This window comes from Aquila chrysaetos, chromosome 17, assembly GCF_900496995.4.
Source record: "Aquila chrysaetos chrysaetos chromosome 17, bAquChr1.4, whole genome shotgun sequence".
Classification (NCBI taxonomy): Eukaryota; Metazoa; Chordata; class Aves; order Accipitriformes; family Accipitridae; genus Aquila; species Aquila chrysaetos.
In genome coordinates, this window is record NC_044020.1 from 14,334,825 (window position 1) to 14,360,203 (window position 25,379).

Here is a 25,379-nt window from a genome sequence, read left to right on the forward strand (position 1 = left end):
AGGGCAGGCTGAGCTGGTGAATCTCATGACCCTTCTCTCATGTTCCAGTTTACTTTAACTCCTTCTAGGGTCTCCGAAGCAAAAGACTCTCATGCTCAAAGACACTGAAGCAGCAAAGGACAAGACCAGAAATAAAGTCCCTGTAATGTTCCTTTCTTCCTTGCCTAGGTCACTACTAGACAAGCATAGGACTTTCTAAGCAGAAATGTCCATGCAGAGAAGGGAAAGATGACAGTAAAGCACCCTAATCATTCTGCCCTCATAATCCCCTTTCCTTCTGTATCCTCACATTGTAAGTGGCTATGGGCATGGGCTTGGGGGGGACTATGAAGTCCTGCTTTCTTCTAATCATTCTCGTCTTGGCCCTTATTAACTCTGGAAGAAGACTGCTAACAGCACCGGTTGCCAGCCAGCGCAGCCATAAAAAGCATCTGTTGCAAGTTCTCCAGGGAAGTCCCACAGTGATGTCCAGGGGTTTGCCCAGCACAACTGCCAGTCACAGTCCCCAATGCTGCAAAATGATGGGGTTTGCAGTAAGTCAGCAACTGAGTAGCAAGGAGCCAGAGAACAAAATGGAGGAGGAAAAGCAAAGGGAAACAAACGGACAGCGCAGAAAAGAAATATACAGAAAATAAAAGAAAAATCGGACCCAATTAATATGGTTTAACTCATTTGCGGCTGGCATCTCTAAATACCAGGAGAACTAGTTAAAGCATCAGAAAGGTGGCATACTTGTCCCGAGACCTGTATGCACATACAGACATGGAGACAGTATACAAATATAGGGGTTAATGTCTATGTACTGTGTGTATGTGCATGTTACATGGTATGCAGTACCAACAGCTCTGAGAGTAGAAAATCATGAGTCAGGCCTTGCATTATAACATGATAGCCTTAAAAACCCTAAGAATTTGAGCTTTAAAGAAAAAAGAAAAAAAACCAGGACTGCGAGCACTTTTTTGCTAAAATCACATAAGTGACAGAAAAAGGTGAGGATGAACAGAAGTGGTTGCTGAAGTTTGCCTGCCACCCATTAGTACGTGTGCTGGAGAAGGTACACAAACCTGCAGGTGCATTCTCTGCCTCTGCAGAAGGTACTGCTTTATCTGAAGAAAACTGCAATGGCAGATTTGCCCTAACTGTCCTGACTGATGGCTTTCGCTTTAGATATGATATCATTAGCAAATTATAAATTTGGAACAAATTGCAGCAAAAGGCTGATGAGATGCTGCCTGAGTGCCCAATACAGAATGTAAGGAACAGCCTTATGGAGAACACTGGGCAGAAGGAAGAAAGAGTATATAAGGGTTTTGACTTTTTTCCACCAAATCAAGAAGGAAACAATATATGGGTCTTCTTTCTTTCTTCTCTCTGGCTACAATCACTCTGCAAGAGCAGGGGGATTATTTTCCCTGGCTCATTAACCCAGGCTACTGCTGTTTCATGGAGATCAATGTATCATTTAATAGGGAGAGGCTTTTCAGCTCTGCAAGATTTTATCTGCTGATGGCTACCATGATATTTATAGACATATCCATCAGCGTAACAGCAAGAAGCAATTCTCCAGAGGTCGGATTGGGTGGATTCCCCCCATTTAAACTCCATTATGGATGTAGCTTTCCGTATAGGATTAACCACTTAACTCACTGAATCCCAAACATCATCAGCTATTGTTCACAAGAACTGATGATCTCCACGGCTTAGTTGTGGGACGGTTGACTTGTTTTCAGCCTCAATTATCTTTTCAAAGAATAAGGTCCTTTGTTAACCTCTGACTTGCTGAGCAATGTGTAGGCAGCCAATTAAGTACTTCTCAGTCCTCTTTTAACCCTATGATTCAGGCAGCTCTAGAGATTTAGTCCCGTGATTGTCCTATTTCTGACCAGTAGCAATCTTCAACTGTCACATGAATAGCAAGACCAGAGAACCAGCTTTGATCACAGCAAGCTTAGGAAAATAAACAACAGTGGCTTGGAAGATCAAGGCAGAAACTATGTGCGTATTATGCAAAGTGTTTTAACGCTTTCAGCCTAAATTTTTGTAATGATTTACAGAGCATGCTTCCCTGCTAAGATTATTTTGAGAGTCAGCTCCTTTGAGGATTCAGCATGCACTGATTCTATCTCCTAAAATTGTCTGAGTATCATTCTAGCATTGAATTTCTTCTGGTGAACACACCTTTTGGCATGAGACAGTCTCGCAAGGGGAGCTCAGAATAGACCTATTGTTCCGGCAGCTCAGTGCATAGGGAACGTTAACTGCTGTTTAATTTGACACAGAAAGAGGGATGCCGAGTCCTGGCATGGACGAGTGTTCTTGAATACAAATAACAAATTTGAGCTATTTAAGGTTTTGTTTCCAATCACCAGAGCTATCATCAGTCATGTCTGTCCATCCACTCTCCCTTTCAAACTTACCATGACATCCTCATCCTCCCATTTCTCTTAACCTTCCCTCACGTTTGCAGTGACCTCCACCTTCATAACTTGGTTGTATTCCTAGTGCCAGCCTGACACACCGGCATGCGTGTCTCATCATCCTCTCTCTACTACCCTTCCAGTGCTTCCTCATAAATATACTTAATGAGGGCAGATGCTATCTATCCCAGAGTGCAAAAATTAAGTTCCCAGTCTCTGGCAGAACCCACCCCATTTTCCATCCTTGAAGGTCTGGTTAAAGTCCATATGCGAATCTCCCTCCTATTATTTTGCTCTTAAGTAATTTTATTTTGCTAGTGTATACAGCTGCAGTGTACTCTTGCTCCTTTGCTTTACACTAGTCCACTTCTTTTCATCCAGATATCTCAGAACACTCCATAAATACATCTTAAATTACAAACCTAATAAGCCCTCTGTCAGGTAGGAAAGACAATGATGTTATCATCTCTGTTTTATGAAAAGAGAAGCTGATGTTCAGCGAGAGAAAAATTTTATAGGAAGAAATCTCTAGTCAATAAACTCTATATCCAAGATACTTGGGATAATTTTAATGCTTGAAATGTACCTATCCAGGAAACTTAATTTTTAGCTAAATCAAGACACTTGTGCAAGTCTATTAATGTGCAGAATTGCTTAAAAAAAAATGACTACATTATATAGTTCTTTAATCACCTTAGAAACACCTGGAGCAGCCTAAGAAGTCATTGCCAGGCTTCCCCCCTCGCCCCTGCCACAATGGCACTAATAGACTTAAATGTCCTGACCAGCCTCACCGGGGACTCTCATCCTATACCTCCTGTCCAGTGGTCCTGAGGGGGAAGGCTCCATGTAAGCCCCATCCTGGGCACCCAGGCCTGCCCTGAGCTACACTATAGCTGCGCAAGTCTGCATCCCTGTCTCTATCTCCTGGGTGGATGTTGGACCTGTGTCATAGTCCTGCCTCCTGCTGCTCCTGACTGGATTCCTGGGAGGGACCCTGAACCTAATTCTTCACCTCGCCTTGTCTGTCATGGTTGATGAAACCTGTTAGCAATGCCCGGCACTGCCCACCCTGCTCAGGTCCTCTGGGTGTGACTGTGCCCTGGTCGGGAAGGGCACTGCCCTGCCTGCCCTACGACTTGTCCCCTGCTCTCTCTGCTCCCAACACCCTCATCACCACTGCCAGGTCATTCTCAGACTGGAAATGCTGGAAAAGATCTCATGAGAGCTTCAGTGCAAAGCCAGCAAGGCACCTTGATCCAAACCCTTCTCCGTGGTGGTTTAAAAGCAGGCACTGACTTTGCAGCGAAGCGGCTGCCAAGCACTAACACCAGCCGTTGCGTCACCGCTCTCCAGACAAGCCAGTGTTGATCGGGGCTGAGAGTAAGTTACTGTGGGAATGCCATGCTGAATTCCCCTGGTAACATCTGCTGAAGGATGACTACAGTGGGAGATGGGAGAGTTGCAGCTTGAAGTTCACTCTGATAAACTAAAAATATTTAAAATACAAATTGCCTGATCGATGGTAGAGTTCCAAAAGATATTAATTATGATTTATTAGCTTTTCTGTAATGTTTCAAGCAAGTTCTTTCAGGCTGTCTACACTGAGTCATTTTTTGGAAATAAGCATTTTGGATCTAACCCTAAATGGGAAATTATTTCAGATTTGGTAATACAGACTGGGTTTTCAACTTCCTCCGTGAACAGGCATCTGGAACGAAAACGTGTCTAGAAAATTTTGGCCTGCCTGTTCAGCCTGCCCGGGCTCAGGCTGCTCTCAAAGCTGAAAACCTCACTGAGAGACAAGGGTTGGATTCCTCACAGGCTGCCCTTCCCCCAGTGCCAAGAAGTAAACACGTATGTCTAAGGCTATGTAAACTAATTAGACACCTAATCTTACCTTTGTCTGCCTCTAGTATTGCCGAGAAAGACCAGAAGGAGCAGCAAGTAAGGGAGGAACAGAGTGAAAGAGAACATCAGCTCAACAGAGAAATGGGGGCCAATACACTGCTCAAGGCATTAATTTTACACAAACTATAAGCATACCTCTCAAACCAGTAAGACCCTAAAATAGCACGCAGATCTTAAAAAGGAGGGGAGAAATGCTACCCAAGAGAGAGGTGCTGCACTTTTGACTACATAAAAAAGCTCAGAGGCAAATTAATAAAAAACCCAATAGCTTCTTAATTACTATATCAAGTTTGCAAGCAAAACGGCAAGCAGGGGAGCCTGTCCCGCCACAGTGCTCCTGCCAGATGGGCACACCGGGGTATGCTCGCCATGAAAGACAAGGCACAAAGCTTGCATCAGCAAACAACCCCTTGCCAACTGGTCTTCTCCTGAGGCTTAGGCACCACTACCACGCAACTCTGCGGCGCTGCTGGCTGTCCTAACACAACCTCTCATCACAACTTTTGTGAGCACCACAAGACCTGGCCAGATAAGGGCCAGGACCAGCAGCCTGAGATGCAAAAGAGCTTGTTAACTTCTGTAACATTTTCTGTTATTTCCAATTCAAGATGTAGAACACACATCACCTGATTGTAGCAATAATTAACAGGGGATAGTGGTAAACGTGCATTCAAAATGAGGGACGGATGTCTGACAAACACTGAAAAAAGAAGCACTGAGAAGTTAGGAAGCTAGGTTAAAAATGAGAAGAAACATATTTTCTCAAATTGCCTCACTTACCTTATGGTACAAATACTTTCAGGATTCACACTGTCAAACACTTCTCCCAGCCATGAGAGCACCAGGTTTGCTTTTGAAAAAGAGGAAAGGTGGAGATTAATGGATGACAACTGATTTCAGCAGGTGGGGCTCCGAGAAGAGGTATTAACTATTAGAAGGGCTTGCGACTCTAAATCAGTGAGCAAAGAGATGCTGTGCTAGGCAAACAGGATTTAATTGACCTACAGTGATGACAGGCTTTAGTATTTTCTCACAGATAATAAGTGGTTGCAGAAAAGAAGATGCCTTAGGCCTTTAACCAAATTGGTCACCTTAAAGCTATGAAATGCCCCACCCAGCACTAATTATTGCTATTGTAACAGTAACAATGAAATCAAAAGTAACAGCTGTTATTCTTTGCTGCCTTGCCAAGGCTGGTATTTTGTTTGATATGGAGCAAAGAGAGGCTTGATCAACTTAAAATCACCCTTTGTTTCAGAGAGCTTTTGCCATTATGCGAGTAAAACTCAAGTTTCAACAAGTTGTGAAAACAATTCTGTGTTTCCAGCGTTTGCACCTTATGCAGTGTTTTGTGCATCTGTGATGAAGGTTAAAACAGGGATTTGCTCATACTCTTATGTTATGTGATACCCCACAGTTGGACTGTGGCTGTGACTCCCCCTGTAAGTGCCTTTTCTGCCTTCTACCGTCCTCGCCTGTTGTTTATGCGGGTTTTCATGTGGTCAAAATAAGAGGTGACTGCTTTTAAATACAGTAACTAGGAACATCAGCAGGTGGTCTCAAAATCAGATGAGTTGCCTCTTACTAGTTCTATTTTTGAAACAACAAAATAGGTTTGATTCTGTGCCACCACACTCAGCGAGATAAGAAAGCAGAGCATCACAATCAGACATCTGTTCAATGCACAGCCGGAAAGTATTCACCTTCATCCAGCCGAGGGCTTTGATGACCGCCTGCCAGGAGCTAGGGGAGCCCTGAATCTGGGCTAATTGAAGGGATCTGCAGCCAGCTATTTTAATATTTAATAGGCATGTACTGCTGATGGAAATTGCAAGCAAATTACAGATCTGGCATGTCATGGTCTCACCAGACCCAAACAAAAGCACATGGTGATAAGGACAGAGCACTGCACACTGGGACCTGCAGTCTGCATGGACCTCATTGCTTTGTTAAAGAGTTGCTGATAAGCTATAGTGTTACTACAAAACTCCACATCTTTCCTAGAAACTATCCTTTCTTCAGTTTTGTTTATAATTTCCAGCTCTTCTGTTTGTTTTTATATGGGTATAAGAGGGTTTCTTTCTCTTCAAATCAAATCACAGGACCTCACTGTTTCTAGCTCACAGTCTCTCTAATGCTGCTAATCTCATATTAACAGCCTACTGACACAGAAGAGACCACAGAAAAGACTGATTGCCAGCTCTCTGGCCCTGTGACCGCATGCTGGTCAGATCTGGATTAATACTTGAGGCGATTTACCTCAGGAGGCCCTGTTACAAGTGCCTGTAACTCTAAACTCTCCTTGAACTGCCTGGCAGGAGAGGAAAGAGGGGAACCTGTGAATCCACAGCTGATGCAGACACAAACAAGGCCCCTGTGAAACTCACTTTTCCTACAGACAATCAAGATAATAGCAGCAAAAAAATCCTTGATTTCAGATAAAAGACGAGGAGGAGCTGGGTATCAACATCCTCCCAGGGACACAAAATCCACTGCAATGCTCCCCCTTACTACCTGTCGCTGGCAGCAAGTTTGCTTGACTTGAACTTTTCTGGTTACTAGAAATGGTTATCCAGGAGCACAGGCAAACATGCTGATTTCCTCCAGCATTTATGTAGCAGTATAGCCCTGCTGTGTAGGCTAATTCAGGTACGAGAGTGACTCTTTCAGCTTTAAAAACAGTTTAAGCTGTTCACATTTAAGGAAAGATGGAAAAACACCATCATTCTTGTTTGGTGATGAGCATCCACGTGACAGTTTGGTTCACCAGCCCAAAAGGCCTCGGGCTCTTCTCCAGGGCTGGCCTGTACCTCCTACACTTGACTGCTGCTCCATGACCCTACATAGTAGGAGGAGGGTGCTGGGATGATGGATCAGGCTGACCAGCTGTGCTTGACGTCACCCAGCAGAAAACAGTCCACGCGCTGCTTCTGAGCTGCACGAGGAATATGCCTGACTGCCAGGGAGAGAAACAGAGGCAGAAGCCGATGCTGCCCACAACCAGGTCAAGCTCCAAGGCTTCACGTGTGCCCGAGTCTGGAGCTAGAGCATCTCTCGTCTCCACTAAGATCCTTCTATTTCAGAATTATTTCGTTTTGCTTGTTAACAAATTGCCAGTAAAATACATAATTGTTCCTGGCCTGAAGTTAAACAATCCTGTTACTGAGTTACTATTATTTGCAGGTCAGAGAGCTGCAAGAGGTTTGGCCTTCAAGGCACCACACTGTCCCCTCTAGGAAGAGGGGTGAAGTACAAAAACATTCTACCGTGCCTTACAGAGAAATTAATTTTACCTATAATTATTGTTATTACAAGGCTATTTGTTCCACCTTGGCTCCTTAAACAACCACACTGCAACTCCTACCTCTCCCCAACCTTTCCCAGCCTCTAACATAACTGCACAAGTGTTGCAGCTCACATATCTTTCCATAGGTCTTTATTAATAAGGAGCATCTGCAGGGAAACAGGATCTGACTCACTCTGCACCACAGCTGCTCACTTCCTCACCTGAAACAACAGCCTTGTTTCAAAAGTCACCTCCATCACCACAGCAGCCAACTCCAATATCACCAGGGCAATGCTGTGCTGCCCTTCTAAGGGACAGAATATTCATGGCTGCTCCCCACGAAAGAAATTCTTGAACGATATCTTTGTGTATTGCAAACTTACCTTGTTTTCGTGCTGTCTTGCTCCTTTTCTGAGTCTCTGTGGGGAGTATCCAGCCAGTGTGAGTCTTTTTCAAAATTGATTCCTTATCCATATTTGGGAATTTGTGCTGGGCACTAGCTGGTACGAGGCATGTTCTTCCCACAGTGCACTTTGGGACTTGTAGTTCCCCAAAAGGAATGTTGTTTTCCAAATTGCAGGCACCAAGCAACAGAAACAGAAGTCTGAAATGCCTTTACCTCTGCCTTTGCTTAGCTGCTGGGTCCTTCCTTTTACAATGTTTCTGTGCTGTGGTTTCACCTTAACCAGCCTGAATCCTCCAGGAACTTCTGCCACAGTTAATGGCAGAGCGTGCAAGCCCCTTGGGTGCACCACTCCGCAAAAGCTGCTACTGCGGAGTGCTCCTGCTGGTACCGTGAGGGGCAGGTGCGTGGTCCTGCCTCCTGGAAACAGCTACTTATGAGAAGAGAGTTATGAACCAGTTTTTAATCGTACTTTCCACACTTTCTTCCCTGCTTCCAACACTGAAATGGCATAGAAACTCTCCTTTAAAAGACGGGTTTTACTTTTCAATATGTTCTGCATTAGCCTATTTGATTTTTTTTTTTAATTAAATAATCATAGTAGGGGGTCAGCATTACAAAATAAATAAATCGTGCCTCTCCTATAGAGAATAATTTTTGAACAGAGTTTGCACTAACCGCCATAATAACCTGGTAACCAAGACACCCTGCTGTTTTTAAGTAACAGCTGAAGAACGTGAATCGTTGCCTGCCGGGTACTGATGGAGACGCTGTTACTACGCCCGAACTCCAGCTGCTTTAACAGCGCCACCTGCTTAACGCCGTGGACACGGGGCGACCGAGGAAGGGCCCCGGAGGAAGAGGGGGCCAGGAGAGGAGGGCCCCCATCACGCCGGCCAGGCTGCGCTGCTGGAGCAGCGGGGGAGCGCGCTCCCTTTACTCCCCACGCCAAACCCCCTCTCCTGCTTGCCCGGCCGCGGTGAGGAGAGCTGCAAGACCGCAGCCGTGCCGCCCGGTTCCGAAGCGGCCTCCTCCGGGGCCCGTCGCTCGGCCGGGACAGGCTCGCGGCTGGGCTGCGCTGACGCCCGGCGGCCGCGGGGAGAACGGCAGCGGCCGCTGCGGGGCTCTGCCCCGCCTGCTAACGAGGGCAGCCGGGCGGGGAGCGGTGGCTCGGCCCTCTCCCCTCGGCAGCCACACGAGCGAGGAACTGAAGGGGCGTTTTGGCAGCGACCGGCACCGCTGAAAGCGCCGCGGTCCCGCAGCCTGCGGCCGCAGCTTCTCGGAGAACCCCCGCAGACCCCGCGTTTAACCAGAGCCGGCTCTGCCCCCGCCCCGGCGGCCGTCGACCGCCGCTCCCTCACGCCACCGCTGGACTACACGTCCCGCCGCCCCGCGGGGCGGGGAGAAGATGGCCGCCGGGGCGGCCCTTCCGCTGCCGGGAGGCGGCGGCGCGGGGTTTCCCTCACGGCCTTCCGGGGCCGCGGGTAGGCCCGGCGGCTGCGGCGGCTTGCCCGAGCGGAGCCCGGCCCCGGGGGGCGCGGCGGCGGCGCTGGAGCCGCAGCCGGAGGCGGGCGGGCGGCGGGGCGCGGGGAGGGCGGTGGCGGCAGCGGCAGTCCTCCCGGCAGCCCTCCCGCCGCCGCCGCCGCCATGAGGAGCGAGCCTGTGGCCTGGCCCCCGGTCTCGGCCCAGGCGGCCTCGCTGCTGGAGGAGGCGGCGGACCTGCTGGTGCTGCATCGGGACTTCGCCGCTGCCGTGGAGAAGTGCGAGGCGGGCTGCGACAGCCTGGGCCCCGGCCCCGGGAGGTGCGAGCCGGGCCTGCGAGGCGGGGAGAGGGCGGCGCTGGGAAGTGGCTCGCTGTCATAGAATCATTTAGGTTGGAAAAGATCTTCAAGATCATCGAGTCGAACCGTCATCCATGTCCTGTCGCACCGGCGTCAGGCTGGCTTCGAACTGCAGGCCGTGTCTGCCTTGTTTGGGGTTTTAGCTTTTTAATGGGGGCTTTGGGGGTTTAATAAATTGGGGTTTTTTTGGTGGGGGGGTAGAAACTTCTTCGGTTCGAGTATAAACACTATCAGTATGAATGGCAGTAGCACCGATGGTCCTCCCTGTGGTTTTGCTTAGCTCTTTTTTAATTATCTAACTTAATGGAAGGTGGTGCTTGTTGCTAAAAAGCGAGTTAGTAACCGTTTAAAACCCAGCTTGGCTTTGGCTGCTATTTGGTAACGGCCTGTCTGTGTTTTATATGAAGGGATCTGTGCGTGTGTGAGGGAAGCAAGGTGTGCCTAGGAGCCTTCCCCACGTCCTCCTAGAGATACAGACTCAGTGCACCTTCTTGAGGGGTTGAATTTGCCCTTTTATGGGGGGTGAGGAGAAGGAAAGGAGGGGAAGCAGCTCCCCGAGAACTGTAGAGTACCTAGGCTAGGCTGCAGCTCACTGGGAGGGGTGCAAGGGGAAAGAAACGTGGTCGTAAGAAGCGCTTATTTGGGTGTCTCTTCATTACCAGTTCTGCAGAAGTGAAATGCTCCCTTTGTGTTGTGGGAATTCAGGCGCTGGCTGAGATGAACCGGTGGAGAGAAGTTCTGTCTTGGGTCCTACAGTATTACCATGTCCCTGAACATCTGCCTCCAAAAGTTCTGGAGCTGTGGTGAGTTTCTGTCTGTGGCTGTCAGATATACACAAGGCTTGCATTAGGTTTAATAGCAGGCCAGACTTGAATATTGTGAGATATTTTCACTTTGCGTGGTTTAAGTGAGGATGAAAGCGGAACCTGGGACAGGCCTGTTCTCAACCTGTGTGTGCTGGAGCATGCCTGCAGGCCTGCAGATTGCTTTGCAGTGATAAAGATCAAGAGCGGTGGTGCTGAGAAAATAACATCAGTGGCTGCACCTACTGTCTGCCTCAGAAATCTCTCTGTGCTTCAAGTGTAGACCTGATACGTGCCCTCGTGATAGCTGCTTATGGGTAGTAACTGTCAGTGATCTCCACTTTTACAAATAGTTAGTGTTTTCTAATATTTCTTTCTTGTATTTCAGTATTCTGTTATACAGCAAAGTGAGAGAGCCCCAGGTGATGCTGGAGGTTGGCAGTAGCTGGCTGAGAGACCAAACCAATAAGAGCCTCCCTGAGTACGGTTCATTGCTGGAGCTCTATCTGTTACATGTGTTGCTTCCGCTTGGTCAGTTTGAGGGGGCAGAAGAGCTCGTACGTGGCTGTGATGTTTTTGACGGCGAGCAGCAGCTAGCATTTCTCGGGACCATTTGTGAAAGCCGATGTCAGTGGACTCAACAAGAAGAGATGCACTCGGCTGCTGAAGAGCAGCAAGATGCAGCAACAGAAACTGTTTTGGGTAGGCTTTCCCTCTGTTGTTTGTGCCTTTTTTATTTTTTTTTTTTAATTATTTTATTTCAAGTTAGTTAGTCCCTTACTAACAAAGGGTAGCAAGTATTAACTAGGTATTAAGAATATTGTCATGACAAACCAGCCACAAGGAAGTCCAGTTGGGTTTCACAGAAGGAAATGGAAAACTTAGCAATCAGTTTGCTGACAATTACAAAGCATATTTAGTCTCTGCCAATGTCAAGAGATGAGAATTGGTTTCCAGGTTAAAAAGCATTTCAGAATAAATGTTTGGGGTTTTTTTGTTTTTTTTGTTTTTTTTTAAAAAAGGTACAAAAGGGAAACTAAAAGTAACTAGCAATCCTTTAAGGGCACATTTTGTTGGCTCTGTGTACTTTCTGCTTCATCTCCATTTATAGTTGAGCCCATGCAGAACAATGCATGTCTGGCTTTTAAAGTATTGCTTCTCCTCCAGAACTGTAAATCACTTGTCGTTATCTCCCAGGAGAGAAGCTGGAACTACTGTGGTATAAGATCATATTATACTAAAGTAGATGCCTAAAAAAAAGGTATAATGAATTGTATTATAAAATTGTACTGTTTCTCTGTTCCCTATTACAAAAAAAAAACCCAACCAAACTCTCAGGGAATCAAACTAAGAACAGTCTTACTTTAGTATCTTAGTTTTTTATTACCTGTATCTATGTGATTACTTTTTTTACTTTACTTTGCCCTAATAGCCTTTCTGTTCTTGTATTCTAGGTGCTCTGTCCCAAAAGCTCTTGACCATGTTGATGTTGCTACGTAGAGCACTGAGGTCCATGTCTAGCCACTTCTGTTTACTTCCTTACAAAAAGATGCTTTTGGCTACTTTTCTGCTCTACCTGGTGGTGGTGAGATTAGACCCAGGTACAGCATTAAGATTTAATTTTTTTTTTTTAATCCCCTTATGGTTACAGAGAAGAAAATAGTTGATTTTAATACATTTGGTCTGTGTAAATGTTTCATATTTGGGAGACACAAAAACTGGGTGGCTAGGAACCTATTATTTGGGCTTGTTTCTAGTGTTTCCAGCTGCAGTCCATGTAGAAAGATGTAGCTCTACAAAAGATGGTTTTCTGTAAACAGTTATTCCATCCTTGGCTCTTTCCAACGAAGCACAGATTGTGAGAGGCAGGCTGAGCTATCCTAGACTCAGCCTCTGCCTCAGTCATCTTGAGGCACTACAAGGTGAATATCTTTTGGAAGACTGATTGCCTTCTAGGGCTGTCCTGTCAGGAAAGCGGAGAGTTGCCCAGGGCAGCAACGTAGTCATGCATTTGATTTGTTTATGCTGGAGTCTTGCTACTGATGGCTGCTGCTGTCACTGAAGAATGGGCTGGTCCCATGACATAGAGGTAGCAGCTGGGGCACGGAGGGGATGAGCGTTTCCCCTTCTGCTGGGTGGCATGTGCTCCATAGCTGTTCTGCAAGTAGTCCATTGGAAAATACTGAAGAAGACTTGCTAGGGATGTGAGCAGTGCCCTCAGTGAAGGCCCAAGTACTGAACCAAACAGAAGGACGTAAGACAACTAGGTTTCGATTAACTCTAGTTCAGATTAGTTCTTTCTTAATATGTTTAGTGTATTTTAGTTTTTACCTTTTATAATAAAGGCTCTTTTGCTTTTTGTTTTTTTCTGCAGCTTCTCCCACATCACTGCCGTTCATTTACAAACTGGTCCAGCTCTTCCGACAGGCTTGGGCAGCTGTATTTTCTCCAATCCATAGGCCTCCAATTCAAGACTAAGTGTCTTCCGTTACAGAATGCATTTTTCTCTGCTGCTGTAAAACTGTCAGCTTGTCTTGAGGATGTTCTCAGGCTCTTCAAGGACTGTTGAAATCAGTGTCCTAATTGAGATGACCACCTGTGAACTCCTGTGTGGTGATACCTTCATTTTTCAGATGGGGAACGGTGGTGTGTGAATTTTGAAACCACACCAAGTATTCCTGATGTTTTGCTTGGCTCTACAGCACTGTTCTGTCCAACACCAGGGTAAAGCCACTCCTTGTGTAATCTACAACTGAGTAAGAATCCTCCTTTTCAAACACTTTGCTTCAGATGTAGCTCTTGAGTGAGCGTTGTGTAGCCAGTTATGAACTATGGAAGAAGGCTCCATCCTTGCAAATGCTGGGCAGTTCTCTGAACAAGTGTTCTGAAATAGCGTTCCTGGAGGCATGACTGTAAAAGGCAACAGAGTACCAATAATTAGGGGAATATTCTGTTTTGCCTGAAGACTTCTGAAAAGCCCAGTTCCTGCAGCATGGGATTTAGGACAAGCATGTGGAAGAAAAACACTGGAGAAAGTGAAGCCTATTGCATTTTGAAGGCCATGGTTTCTCTTGTGACTGATGCCTCCTTATACAGGCACTCGTGATTTTAGTCACATTTAACCCAGAAAGCCAAGGTGGTGGGCCACAAAGACTATTGTGCTGCACCTACTCTTCTTAAATGCAAATTACAGCACTTTGTGCTTGCCTGATGCATAGTAATTCTTAGGAGCACATGGTGGTCATAAGGGAATAGATTTATTTTTTTAAACTATATTCTATATTATTGTTTAGTTGAACAACTGAAGTTGTTGTATTGTTTTACTCTTTCCCTACCTCTTGCTTTGTTTATGTAGCTATCAAGAAGTCTCCGTATGTTTAAAATTGCCTCCCGTCCCGAATATCTAAAGTCCTGGGTTACATGGGAGCCATTTAGCAATGCTCTATCATTCAGAACAAAAGTTCATTAGTAGGTAGAAAGAGATACTTCCCTGACATCCCAAAACCTTCCCCAGTTCCGTGGTGAGAAACTTGCTGTCTTTGCAGAGGATCTGTCACCAGACAGACCCCATTTCTGACCACTTGGGGCACAAAGTGGAGGTTTGGAGTCAAACATTAATTTCTTCTCCATCCATCCATCCACCTGTCATCAACTGACAAAGGGTAAATTCCAAAGGAGAGAGTACTGACTTAAATATTGCTTTCACAGGAGCAAACTCTGGAGAGGACAAGTTAAAGGCAAGGAGCCTTCGTGGCAAACAAGTAGCCAGCCATCCCAGCATCTGTGCCAAAAGGATTCAGGCTGACTGATGTCAGCCCAAACTACAAAATGCTGAACAAAGCAGCCTTTTTGGTAGGCAAATTCTATTCAACACACCAAACCTATGAAAAATAGCCAATATAGATCCCACTTTGATGTCTTACAACAGTAGTCCCCTTCAGGTTGTTCCTTTGTCTCCAGCAGTAGCCACACACCGAGGCGGTGGCTATTTCTGTTTTCTTCACATGGATAGCGGGCTGTTGGCGCCTTCAGACTGTGTGCAATCTGTTGCTTTTCTATCTACTGGGACACTTTGAAAACAGTCTGCATCTTCACTGCTAAAAATAGTTCTGTCTCTATTTCTTCTTGGATTATCCCAATAGAGAAATACTCCAGTATTAGTGTCAGATAAACTGGGGTAGGTCATTCATGAATGCAGTAATGACCTTGCCTAGTTATCACAAGAGTAAAAACCAAAACAATCCCATATCCCTCCCCAAAGTTTTTGTCCCTGCTAGGACTTTATACCAGGGTACGTAGCACATAATGCTTCACCATGTTAAAACGTTACTTCTTGCATACTCTGTGCGCATAGGGAAGAGCTGCTCTTGATACTGCTAAATGTTCTTGTAATCCAACTATAAGTGTAGTTACAACTCTGCAACCAAGAGTCGACGGGAAACCAGGTAGAATAAAACACAGAAGCTCTGTCTGGAGTTGAGCTCTTTCAAGACATGACTAAGTTGTGTCTACTGGCCCCTACTTTGCAAGGCCTCACTATTAAGTCCTTTGTAAGCCAGGTAATGAAATAGCAAACTTCACTCTGAAGTCAGGCCAAATTCTCACCAAACTGACTGTTTAGGTAACAACCATTTTTCACTCTAGTTTTCTATTAACATTTTTAGTTAGATGGCAGGGATGCAACTTTGGAGGTTGGGACCAGTGGTCTGAGCAGGCCATACATTATGTTTAGAATGCTGTTAAATGTCATAGCCACTCATTTACCAGGACTTTAACATTCAACTTGATTTTAAGTGTAGGTTGGTAACCTTCTTTTTTTTTTTTTTTTTTTTTTTTGAGTACTACTCATTTAGTGTTTTTATTGTATTTAATTCATCATGAGAGGGCAAGAAGGTAGAAACAAGCTGGCAGGGGTTTTTTTGCAATTAATACTAAAACTGCAGTATGTAATTTTTACAATAAAGTGGCTACTAATTTACTTCTTTGTAGAGTTGCTTATTTGTGCTGTGATTTAAGTATATGAAAACTTCTGTGTTTAATGTATTGATAGTTAACAGTTTTCAGTTAATTTCTGGAAATGTTTCACTACATGTCCTCGTTGTACAGGCATATTTGAATTAAGTAGAAGACTTGTTCAGTATGAATCTGATGAGATCTAATCAACTGATGATATTGGTAGAGTGTAAGTCTGCATTTTCATAGGACTTCAGAGGGTGGTAATTACTTTGTGAAAGATCCATCATATTTTTTTTTTTAATCTATGTCTCTGTGTACCTTGGGATGGCCAAGACCAGCACTACCAAGAATAAAGTACCTGGTATTTATCTTTAGCTGTGTTTTTCTCTGCACTGTCATTGTATCGTGGAGGGAAAAGACATATCCTTGGGGATCCTACTGTTTAAGCCTTGTCAGAGAGAATGTGTGCATGTACCATGCGTATGCGAACTTTCTGCTAGTAAGTCCAGGTATAAAAGCAAATTATAATTCTGCTCTGTTGTTTTAACATCTTTCTGCTAGATGCAAAAAACTTGTATTGACCCATATTGTAGGCAGCTGAAAGGCTGAAGAAAAGTTGTCTATAATCAGATGAACAGAGGTCACAAAGATAAGGAATGGCTGGCAGAAAGATGAGGTTTGGTGCCTTAGCACTAGGAGACAAGGTGATAATCCTATGTACCTTGTCCATAGATGATCAAATACTTGGTCAAGTGGAATTCCTTGCAGTTCAACCTGTTCCCCAACTCATTTCAATCAGTGGAACTTAGGCAAGTTAGCTCCATGTCCACCACTCATCTACAGTTGCCTTTGTCAGAAAGACATCATTTAAAAATAATGCCACCTTTTGAAAGTGTAAATGAAGAAATTCTGAAATGGTTAATAATCTTTTAAATGAGTTATCAGTAGCATATTAACCAGTTGTTAGAGTTTTAAGGAAGGAAACCAGTTATTTGTGAAGGTCCTCTGTATGTGTTAACATTCTGGTTACTAGTATCAGTTGTAATTTTCTTTTTTTTTTTTTTAAAAAAACCAAACAAACCCAAGGTTCAGCTTGGCGAATTAACTGGGAAGACTTGCTTAAGAACAGACTTTAGGGCTGGGTCCTGTACATGGGTAGAAAGCAGGCTGCTGGTGTAGCAGGTGAGTGGGTGGAATGGGACGGTTGCCTGGGAAAGATTATGACCTCTCCTGCCTACACTGTGATGCTGCGGTGCCCCTGCCAGTGAGGTGTGGATACCCTGCCACCTTGCACCAGGCTGCTTACACAACAGTAGAGACATCAGTAACCAAAGCTGCTGCTACCAGCCAAGAAAGGAAGCACGCAGGAGAAACCATGGTAAGAAAAGGATCAGATTATTTTATGATATAACAAGCAATGAGTTTGGCCTTCTGTTTCCCCCTACTCTGGTCAAGATCTGAGTGAAGATGGGAAGGTTGAAGTGACTTTTTTTGCTTCATTTTGGGGGCAACAAATGTTGCTCACAGTATACAAACAAACTATTGTATTAGCTTCTTCATAAATAAATTTAGAGCCTAATATGTACAGCTACATTTGTGTTAATACATCTATTATAAGGGAAGCGATATGCAGAAAAAGAAGGATAGGGTTGGAACTTATTTCTCCTTTTTGTGTAGAAGCTACTGTGGATGTACTTTGAATACAGTATGTTTAACCCTATATTAATGGCCTTTTCCTACTAGCTTATAAGTATTAAGAGCAAAGAAATGCGGACATTTCCCTAGATACTCTGTAAGACTGGATGGGAATCATCTGCCAAAAGATTCATACTCAAATATACCATGTCCAACAAGAGTGTTTTTGAGAGAACCCTTTAAATTCACAGTACTTGGCAGTCTGCCTAGCAATCTACAGAAGGAGACATGCTTCTTTTAGAGTATATTATATTTTGTGTTTCAGGTTTCTGTTATTAAACTATGTGCATGACACAGTAATAAAACACTTTAGAAACTGATTATTGACTGAACAGCCATGATTACAGAACTGTATGTATGAGAAGGATTTCTCTGGAGAGTAATTTAGTCTAACATGTAAAGAGTACCCAGTCCTCTTGAGTATCAAGTTAACTCTTCACATGTTAAATTGAATTAAAAGTACCCAGAAAATGGCCAAAACAATCAGTGGTTGAAATTAATTAAGGTACTAAAAGCATTTTAATTCTAGTTCCTTTAATTTCTAGAAACCTGTTTTCCACCTGTCCAACACACACGTGCAACAGAAGATTAAGAGATCAGAAGATACTTCATTCCCTTTGCTTTATCTCTGTATCAACAAGGCGGCATAGCTGTGTCTTGTCCTGGATAACTGGCCTTGGCTCATATTCCTTAGCTGGGATCTACTGTTTATTTTGTGTACCTATACACAGCTTTTCTACCTGTATGGGCTTACGTGCACTTACACGTAGATCCCATGTACTGTACACCATGTGTAGGCATAGCCACAAATCTCTAGCTGTTGTGATTATTGTTTATTTCTACACACGGAAAAATATTTTTCTTCCTATTTGTAAATAAGTGTCAGAATATTTTCTGTTAATTCCAGTCTTGTGGAAAATTTTGTAATCATTGGTTGATTTGGGGTTTCAGGTAAGATCAGCTTATAGACTCTTAGGATATTCACTGGTTCTTCTCACTATTCCTTGTCCTCGTCTTCCAGCGTGAGTGCATCTCTGTTCACATTGGCCAAGCCGGAGTTCAAATTGGCAATGCATGTTGGGAACTCTTCTGTCTGGAGCACGGCATTCAGCCAAATGGTACCTTCATCGACCAACCCAGCAATGATGACTCTTTTGCCACATTCTTCAGAGAGACAAGCTCTAGAAAATACGTGCCCCGGGCTATTATGGTGGACTTGGAACAAACTGTAATAGGTCAGTATAGAGCTAATCTTGGAAAATAGAAATGAATTAACTCTTCTGGGTGCCAAAGTTCAGATCACTGAATAGCAGGAGAATGCCCTTACCATTAGGGATGATCCCAACATGCAGGCAAAACATACAGATTTTAAGTTTTTAATACCAGGTATTACTAAAAGCTCTGTTATTCTCAAGGAAAAGGTGAAAACTGGACTGCACTTTGTCATGGGTGCTCTACTAATAATTAATAAAATAAAAAGTTTCCTATTGTTTAAACCTCTACTGGTTATGAGTACAATTTAGCTTTCTGAAAGAGATTCCTTTCTGGTATTCTTTTGTGGTGATATTTTTCCTTTGCTAACTGATAGAAAATGCTTTCCTCACATTCAGATGTAAGAGAGGAGCATGAAGAATCAGACAACTGAAGTGTCCTGACAGATTTTCAGGGGAAACCACTGTTTTACTCTTGCAAATCTCCTCTTTTTCCAGTCATTCCCCTGAAGTTTCTGATGGATCTTCATCTGATCAGTATATAGAGCTGAAATTTTACCACAGCATGGCACAACCCTCATTTGACAAATGAATTCATTTGTATAACACAGCAACTTACACTTGGAGCAGAGTCCACTTCTTTTTTTTTCCAAACCGAGAACATCTCAGATGATACTCCTCACCTCTGTACTTTGTTTACAACATACAGAACTTCCATCCCATTTTCTGCCAATGTAAAATGCACGATTTGTTTTGCAAACTTTATCAACCTTGGGGAATTATCTCTTCCAAGCTTATGCTTTTTCTCTTTTGTTCAGATGAAGTGCGGACTGGCACCTACCGGCAGCTATTCCATCCAGAACAGCTGATCACTGGAAAGGAAGATGCAGCAAATAATTATGCACGTGGCCACTACTCTGTTGGCAAAGACAAAATTGACATGGCAATAGATCGTATCCGCAAGCTGGTATGCGCTATTACATTGGAAGCAAGACCTTAGGACGGTGGAAGGGGAAATAAGCACCACATACATACATTTTTTTTTGATAGCAGGTCTCGTTTTGCTTTTACTGTTGTCATTGGCTCAGAACAGAGAAATGCAGGTCCCAGATACCCCACCTTAGTTTTCATATGAATGAAAGACTGCAATGGAAAACTTCAAATATTGCTATAGCATTATTACTGTAAGAAAAAAATCAATATCACTCTATTGATACTCTAGCTTGAGATTTACAGGGGAAAACAGACAATGAGAATTTTCTGGGAAAACTGCTGACTTTTGTGCTGCGCACTGGGTGTGGGTGTTTCTGTCTTTATTTAAGGGTGTAATTTAAAGATATGTTCACTTATTCTTTCACTTTTCCTGTTGTCTTTCAGGCTGATGCCTGTTCTGGGCTGCAAGGATTCCTGATCTTCCACAGCTTTGGTGGGGGTACCGGCTCTGGCTTTACCTCCTTACTGATGGAACGCCTCTCTGTGGATTATGGAAAGAAGTCCAAATTGGAGTTTGCCATCTACCCAGCTCCTCAGGTCTCCACCGCTGTGGTGGAGCCCTACAATTCTATCCTGACCACACACACCACCCTGGAGCACTCGGACTGCGCCTTCATGGTGGACAACGAAGCCATCTATGACATCTGCCGCCGAAACCTGGACATCGAGAGGCCCACCTACACCAACCTCAACCGCCTTATCAGCCAGATTGTCTCCTCCATCACCACCTCGCTGCGCTTTGATGGTGCCCTCAACGTGGATCTGACGGAGTTCCAGACAAACCTGGTGCCCTACCCGCGCATCCATTTCCCCTTGGTGACCTATGCCCCCATCATCTCCTCTGACAGAGCATATCACGAGCAGCTCTCGGTGGCTGAAATCACCAGCTCCTGCTTTGAGCCCAACAGCCAGATGGTGAAGTGTGACCCAAGACATGGGAAATACATGGCCTGCTGCATGCTCTATCGTGGTGACGTAGTTCCCAAAGATGTCAACGTAGCAATTGCTGCCATCAAGACCAACAGATCCCTCCAGTTTGTCGACTGGTGTCCAACAGGCTTCAAGGTGAGTACAGCTGCCATGAACTTCTCTTTAAAGGGCAAGTTCAATCTAGCAGAAAACTTGTATTTAGTGTTTTAGATCTTGTATATTTTCCACTTGTGAGAAGAAGGAACTTACGACAGATGCGTTTGTATAAAATGTGCCCTTTCTCCTTTGGACTACCCATTGACAAAGGGTCCTAAATATTTAAATAAATGGAAGCATATACAGTGTTTCTATATTCAGTAACAGGAGAATATCAACCCTGTAGAACTTTAAACTTAAAGAAATTGCATTTTAGAAGAAAGATTAAAGGCTTATATTCTGAAGACACTGAGACACTTGAGAATGTCGTTCACGAGATTTAAAAAACCAAACCAAACAAACAAAAAAAGCGCAAAAGTTATTGCTAATATATTGTTGGAAAGTGAAACATTTCTATGACATCTCTGCAAAGAGAGATTTTTTTCATTGTCCCCCATTTTTCCATGCATACTGACATATTTTTATAAGTTTTTCTTCATTTAGAGTCCAGTTCTGCTTGGTCTCCCCCCCTTTTTTTTTTTCTTGAGTGAGGGGAAGGAATTGACTTGTGCACAAAAAAGTAGCTTGAATGACACTAGACTTAACACTGGTGTGATTTGGGTTTTTCCCTACCTCTTTTCCTCCCCCCACCAATGGTTTTACAATTTTCTTACATTGTTTATTGTCTAATTTTGTCCCTTTTCTCATAACAGTTTTTATTCCTCCATCTTTTCTATTGTTGTTTGCAGGTTGGGATCAACTATCAGCCTCCTACAGTTACACCAGGAGGAGACCTAGCCCAGGTTGAGCGAGCAGTCTGCATGCTGAGCAACACCACAGCCATTGCAGATGCCTGGGCAAGGCTTGACCACAAGTTTGATCTGATGTATGCCAAGAGAGCTTTTGTGCACTGGTATGTCAGTGAAGGCATGGAGGAAGGAGAATTTGCAGAGGCCCGAGAAGACCTGTCTGCCTTGGAGAAAGACTATGAAGAAGTGGGAACTGACTCATTTGAAGAAGAAAATGAGGGAGAGGAATCTTAAAATTCACTGTGCCCTTTTCTGTGCATAAGATTGTCTCTATGTCTATTTTTTTCATGTGGCTGCATTTCTGCTTGTCTTACACATACCAAGTCCATTGCCATCTTAGTAGACTATAAACAGGATGAGTTTTCCACTATGAGATCACAAGACAGTAAATGCAGGATGTATGACCAGATGATCATTCGTCACTTTGCCTCACAGGGTAACAGGCTTCATACTTTTTGCTAATATATCCTGAAAGGATCTCTGTCGCCTATACTGTCATTTATTCAATACAAAGATACAGTCATGTAGCTGTAATATTATTTGAGGAACTCGTGCTTCAAAATGTCCCACATAATTGCTATGGACACTACATAAAGAGAAGTTACCTACAGTGCTCAGTCGAAACATAATGTTTGTAAAGCTGTAAAATGCAGTGAGAACTCTGCTGGTGCCAAGAACATACAGCTTGTCCTTGTGCCCTACAGAATCCACAGTGTGGGGTGGTTAGAAGGTATGATTTTGCCAGCTGCCATGAGTAGGGGCACAATTCAGGTACTCCTAGCTTCAGCAGGAGTTTAGAGCACACTATGCTTGTGCAGTGACTGTGTAACAATCATAATTGGATACGTCTGGAGGTACAAGTATGCTGACAGTTCTGCTGTAACTGCTAAACGAACAACATCTGTGACAGTTAAGGGCCTTAAAATGACCAGCTTGTGGCATGCAGGACAGAAGCATTACCAGTTCCATCAGAAATACTGAGATCACAATAAATCAGAACCACAACAAAAAATGTCTGTGATAGGTATAGGTGGGATGTCTAAGAACACCAGCTACAACTTACAGCATAAGTCTTCATAAGGTATATTTTTGTATATTCCCAATGTTTTAGGATTTTAGAATACATTGTTAAGGCATGCAGACAGGTGGCCAGCCATGGCCTGAAGTTAAACTGATGGATAACAAGAGAAACTGTTGGATGTTGCGGATAATGGAACAGGAAAAGTGGCTGGCCAATCCTAACCTGTGTCTAAAGTAATGAGGTAATAGCAGCAGAAGGTACTGGGCATTACATATAGTGAAAGGGAGTTTTGGGGCCTCCTGCCTTGAGTGTAAGATATCAACAGAAAGTGAAGGGGGTGTTGGCTTACTGGGAGTACTAACTAAAGCTGAAATTACCAAATAAAGGTGTAAAATTAGCAGAACAGGGCCAGTGGTGAAAAAGTGGTGTGTGTGTGTGTCTATTTAGAAGCAGGGGGAAGCAGGAGAAAGGTAAAAGAAGGTAAAGAATATGGTGTCCATTTGGGGGTACCTGTCAAGCAGCCCAGTGTTTGAACAATGCCTGCAGCAAGACAATCAGCCTGTTGTGCTGACCGTGCCATGCGTGTCCGACTTGCTTATGAGCTCATGGTTATTTGGAAGGTTTCCCTTAACACTGATGAAGGGGAGACACCCTGGAGACCAAACATATACCACTGTTATTTTAATGCTGGAGTTACTATTGATCTTTCATAAATTTCTTTTTAAAAAAAATCCATGTTTTCACTGAAACATATACTCCTGGCATACAACTCCAGCAGGGCTACAGAACTGCATTATGTTTTGCTCAAACTGTTGAGGAGCGTTGTCCCCTTTCTGGTAAATCTGTTTGTATTAGGATGCTAAAAGGTCATAAAGAAAAGCAGGCACATCCAGAAACATCACTGATGTAGCTGGTCTTTTTATCTGCAAAATGAATGGCTGATCTTTATATTAGAAACTATAGTTCTGAACTTGCTATATTAGGGGAGATAATTCTGCAAGTCCAGATCTAATTCTATAATTTTTAACATATATAGAAAAATTTTGTATATGACAATTCTTACCAAAAAGGAGATAACTCTTTTGAAACTGTATCCCAACATGTACTTGATTTTTCTTTATTTAAAAGTAATTTAAAAAATACATAGCACGGTTCTCTGTTTCAGGGATAATGCCTGAAAGTCAGTATTTTATCAATACAGCAGTTTTATGTGGGTACTGAAATACTAGACTTTGGGACTTCAGAAATAACTGAAATGAGATGCTGTCAATTCTCCCAGTAGGTGGCGACAGAATGTAGTTCTACAGGAGGCACAGAAGCATTTATATCTTCATTCACCTAGCATAAGAAGGTATTATAATGTGTGGGAAATGCAAAGACTTTCACACACCAAATTAAAAGTGAAAGAGGTTTTTGTATGATCACCAAAGAACTTCTTAGGAATGCACTGTTTTGTAAGATGGCACATTAGTGTTCTAAAATAACCCATGATTCTGCCACTACTGGTGAGTCACTTAGGTAACCAATCTGTAGGGAGTCATGTACATCTGGTAGAGGAGATAGAGAAGTTAACTGTCCTTCATTTGCCTGTTGACGTATTTTGATCAGAACTGACAGATCACAGGACTTAGTGGTTCTCTTGGCCTAAGATCTGGTGGACAGTACTCCTAAGCCTGAGATTATTCAAAAATGCTATTTTCAGAGATGTGTCTATTTTTAGATAGAGAAAAAGGGTTTAGGTTTTATATGGCCGCGTTAAGGTTTCTTTTTAAAATCCCTCTAAGAGGCTGATTTTAATAGTATCATAAACAATCGGAGATAATAACTCACAACTCCTCTGCTCTGTTGTATTGCTTTGGAGGGCACCTATGGCACAGTGCCCAGTCCATGTGCACATGAGGAGCCCTCTGAGAATGTCCAGACCATCCCAATTGCATGCAGGCTGCGCATCATCCTGAGGAGCAGGGGCTATTCACAAGCCTTCCGGCAGTACCAGCAAAACCACTCCAGCACTCATGCCAAATTCACTTATTTGCACACCTCAGGAGTCCATGGCAGAGCTTTTTTATAATCAGTCCTATTTAGCTCTCATCATCATCTACCAGTGTCGCAAGGTAAAAGCTGAAGTGGGCAGGTCTTGACCAGGTTGCTGGGCTATCAACCGTCCTCATGCAGGGCACGTCTCAAGCCTGTTCCATGAAGGACAGAGGTGCCCCTACAAGCTCACCATCTGTCCACAGAGGTTGAATGCCAGCATCGAGCAAGATGACTTCCTTTCCAAGAATCCAGGTCCAGGCCATATCTGCCTCATGTCTCTACAGACTAGAGCCTAGAGGCTGACTCTGGAGTCAACAAAAGTCACCAGTACCTGAAAGCACAGTCTCACGCTGTGCTTTCAGGTTACCCTCTAAATCTAGGGTGAGGGTTGTCTGTCCAAGCACTCTATAACACAGCTGGACAGAGCAACATAAGGAAACCTAATGAAAAACAGTATGCCCAAGTCTTCCTCAGAGTTTTTACATCTGTGTCTGGCCTTCACCCCAGACCAGCACATATTTCCAGCACCTGAGTTCACGGGCTATCTCAAGACAGAGCAGGTCAAGCACCATCTTTGGTCTAAAGCAGATTTGCAAAGGCCTTTTTCTTAGCTAAGCATGTGTGAGAAAGGGAAAAATAGTAACCTGGGTCATCCCCAGGCTCTTCAAGCTCACTTGATTCTAGAGAGAAGGGACATAGCCATTATACTCCCACCGGCCAGGGACACCGCTCAAGACTCTGTCACTCCCTGCTCCCTGGAAGTTTTTGACTGGTGAGACTCTCTTCAGTGTGGCAACCCAATGTTGGTGAGTCTGTGGGTCCTGGGATACTTGAGTTTGAGTGGGGTGGAGAGAGGAATAATTAACACTGACTCCCAGAGGTGCTCTCACTGCCTATTTCAGAAGAGAGAAGGGAGGCAATGGAACAGCAG

General features: G+C 43.9%; 2 protein-coding genes across 2 annotated transcripts; both read left to right on the forward strand.

The window, feature by feature from the left end:
• Positions 1 to 9,555: 9,555 nt before the first annotated feature.
• Positions 9,556 to 15,991, forward strand: PEX26 (peroxisomal biogenesis factor 26). The gene is made up of 5 exons (XM_030041369.2): positions 9,556 to 9,819; positions 10,521 to 10,661; positions 11,050 to 11,363; positions 12,116 to 12,262; positions 13,036 to 15,991. The coding sequence occupies exons 1-5, from the start codon at positions 9,665 to 9,667 to the stop codon at positions 13,137 to 13,139; spliced, it is 861 nt and encodes a 286-aa protein (XP_029897229.1). The 5' UTR covers positions 9,556 to 9,664; the 3' UTR covers positions 13,140 to 15,991.
• Positions 15,992 to 16,075: 84 nt separating this feature from the next.
• On the forward strand, positions 16,076 to 23,526 carry LOC115352588 (tubulin alpha-4 chain-like). Its single transcript, XM_030041007.2, has 5 exons — positions 16,076 to 16,995; positions 18,334 to 18,547; positions 19,342 to 19,490; positions 19,901 to 20,581; positions 21,331 to 23,526. Exons 1-5 carry the CDS (start codon positions 16,813 to 16,815, stop codon positions 21,622 to 21,624), a joined length of 1,521 nt encoding a protein of 506 aa, XP_029896867.1. The 5' UTR covers positions 16,076 to 16,812; the 3' UTR covers positions 21,625 to 23,526.
• The last annotated feature ends 1,853 nt before the right edge of the window (positions 23,527 to 25,379 follow it).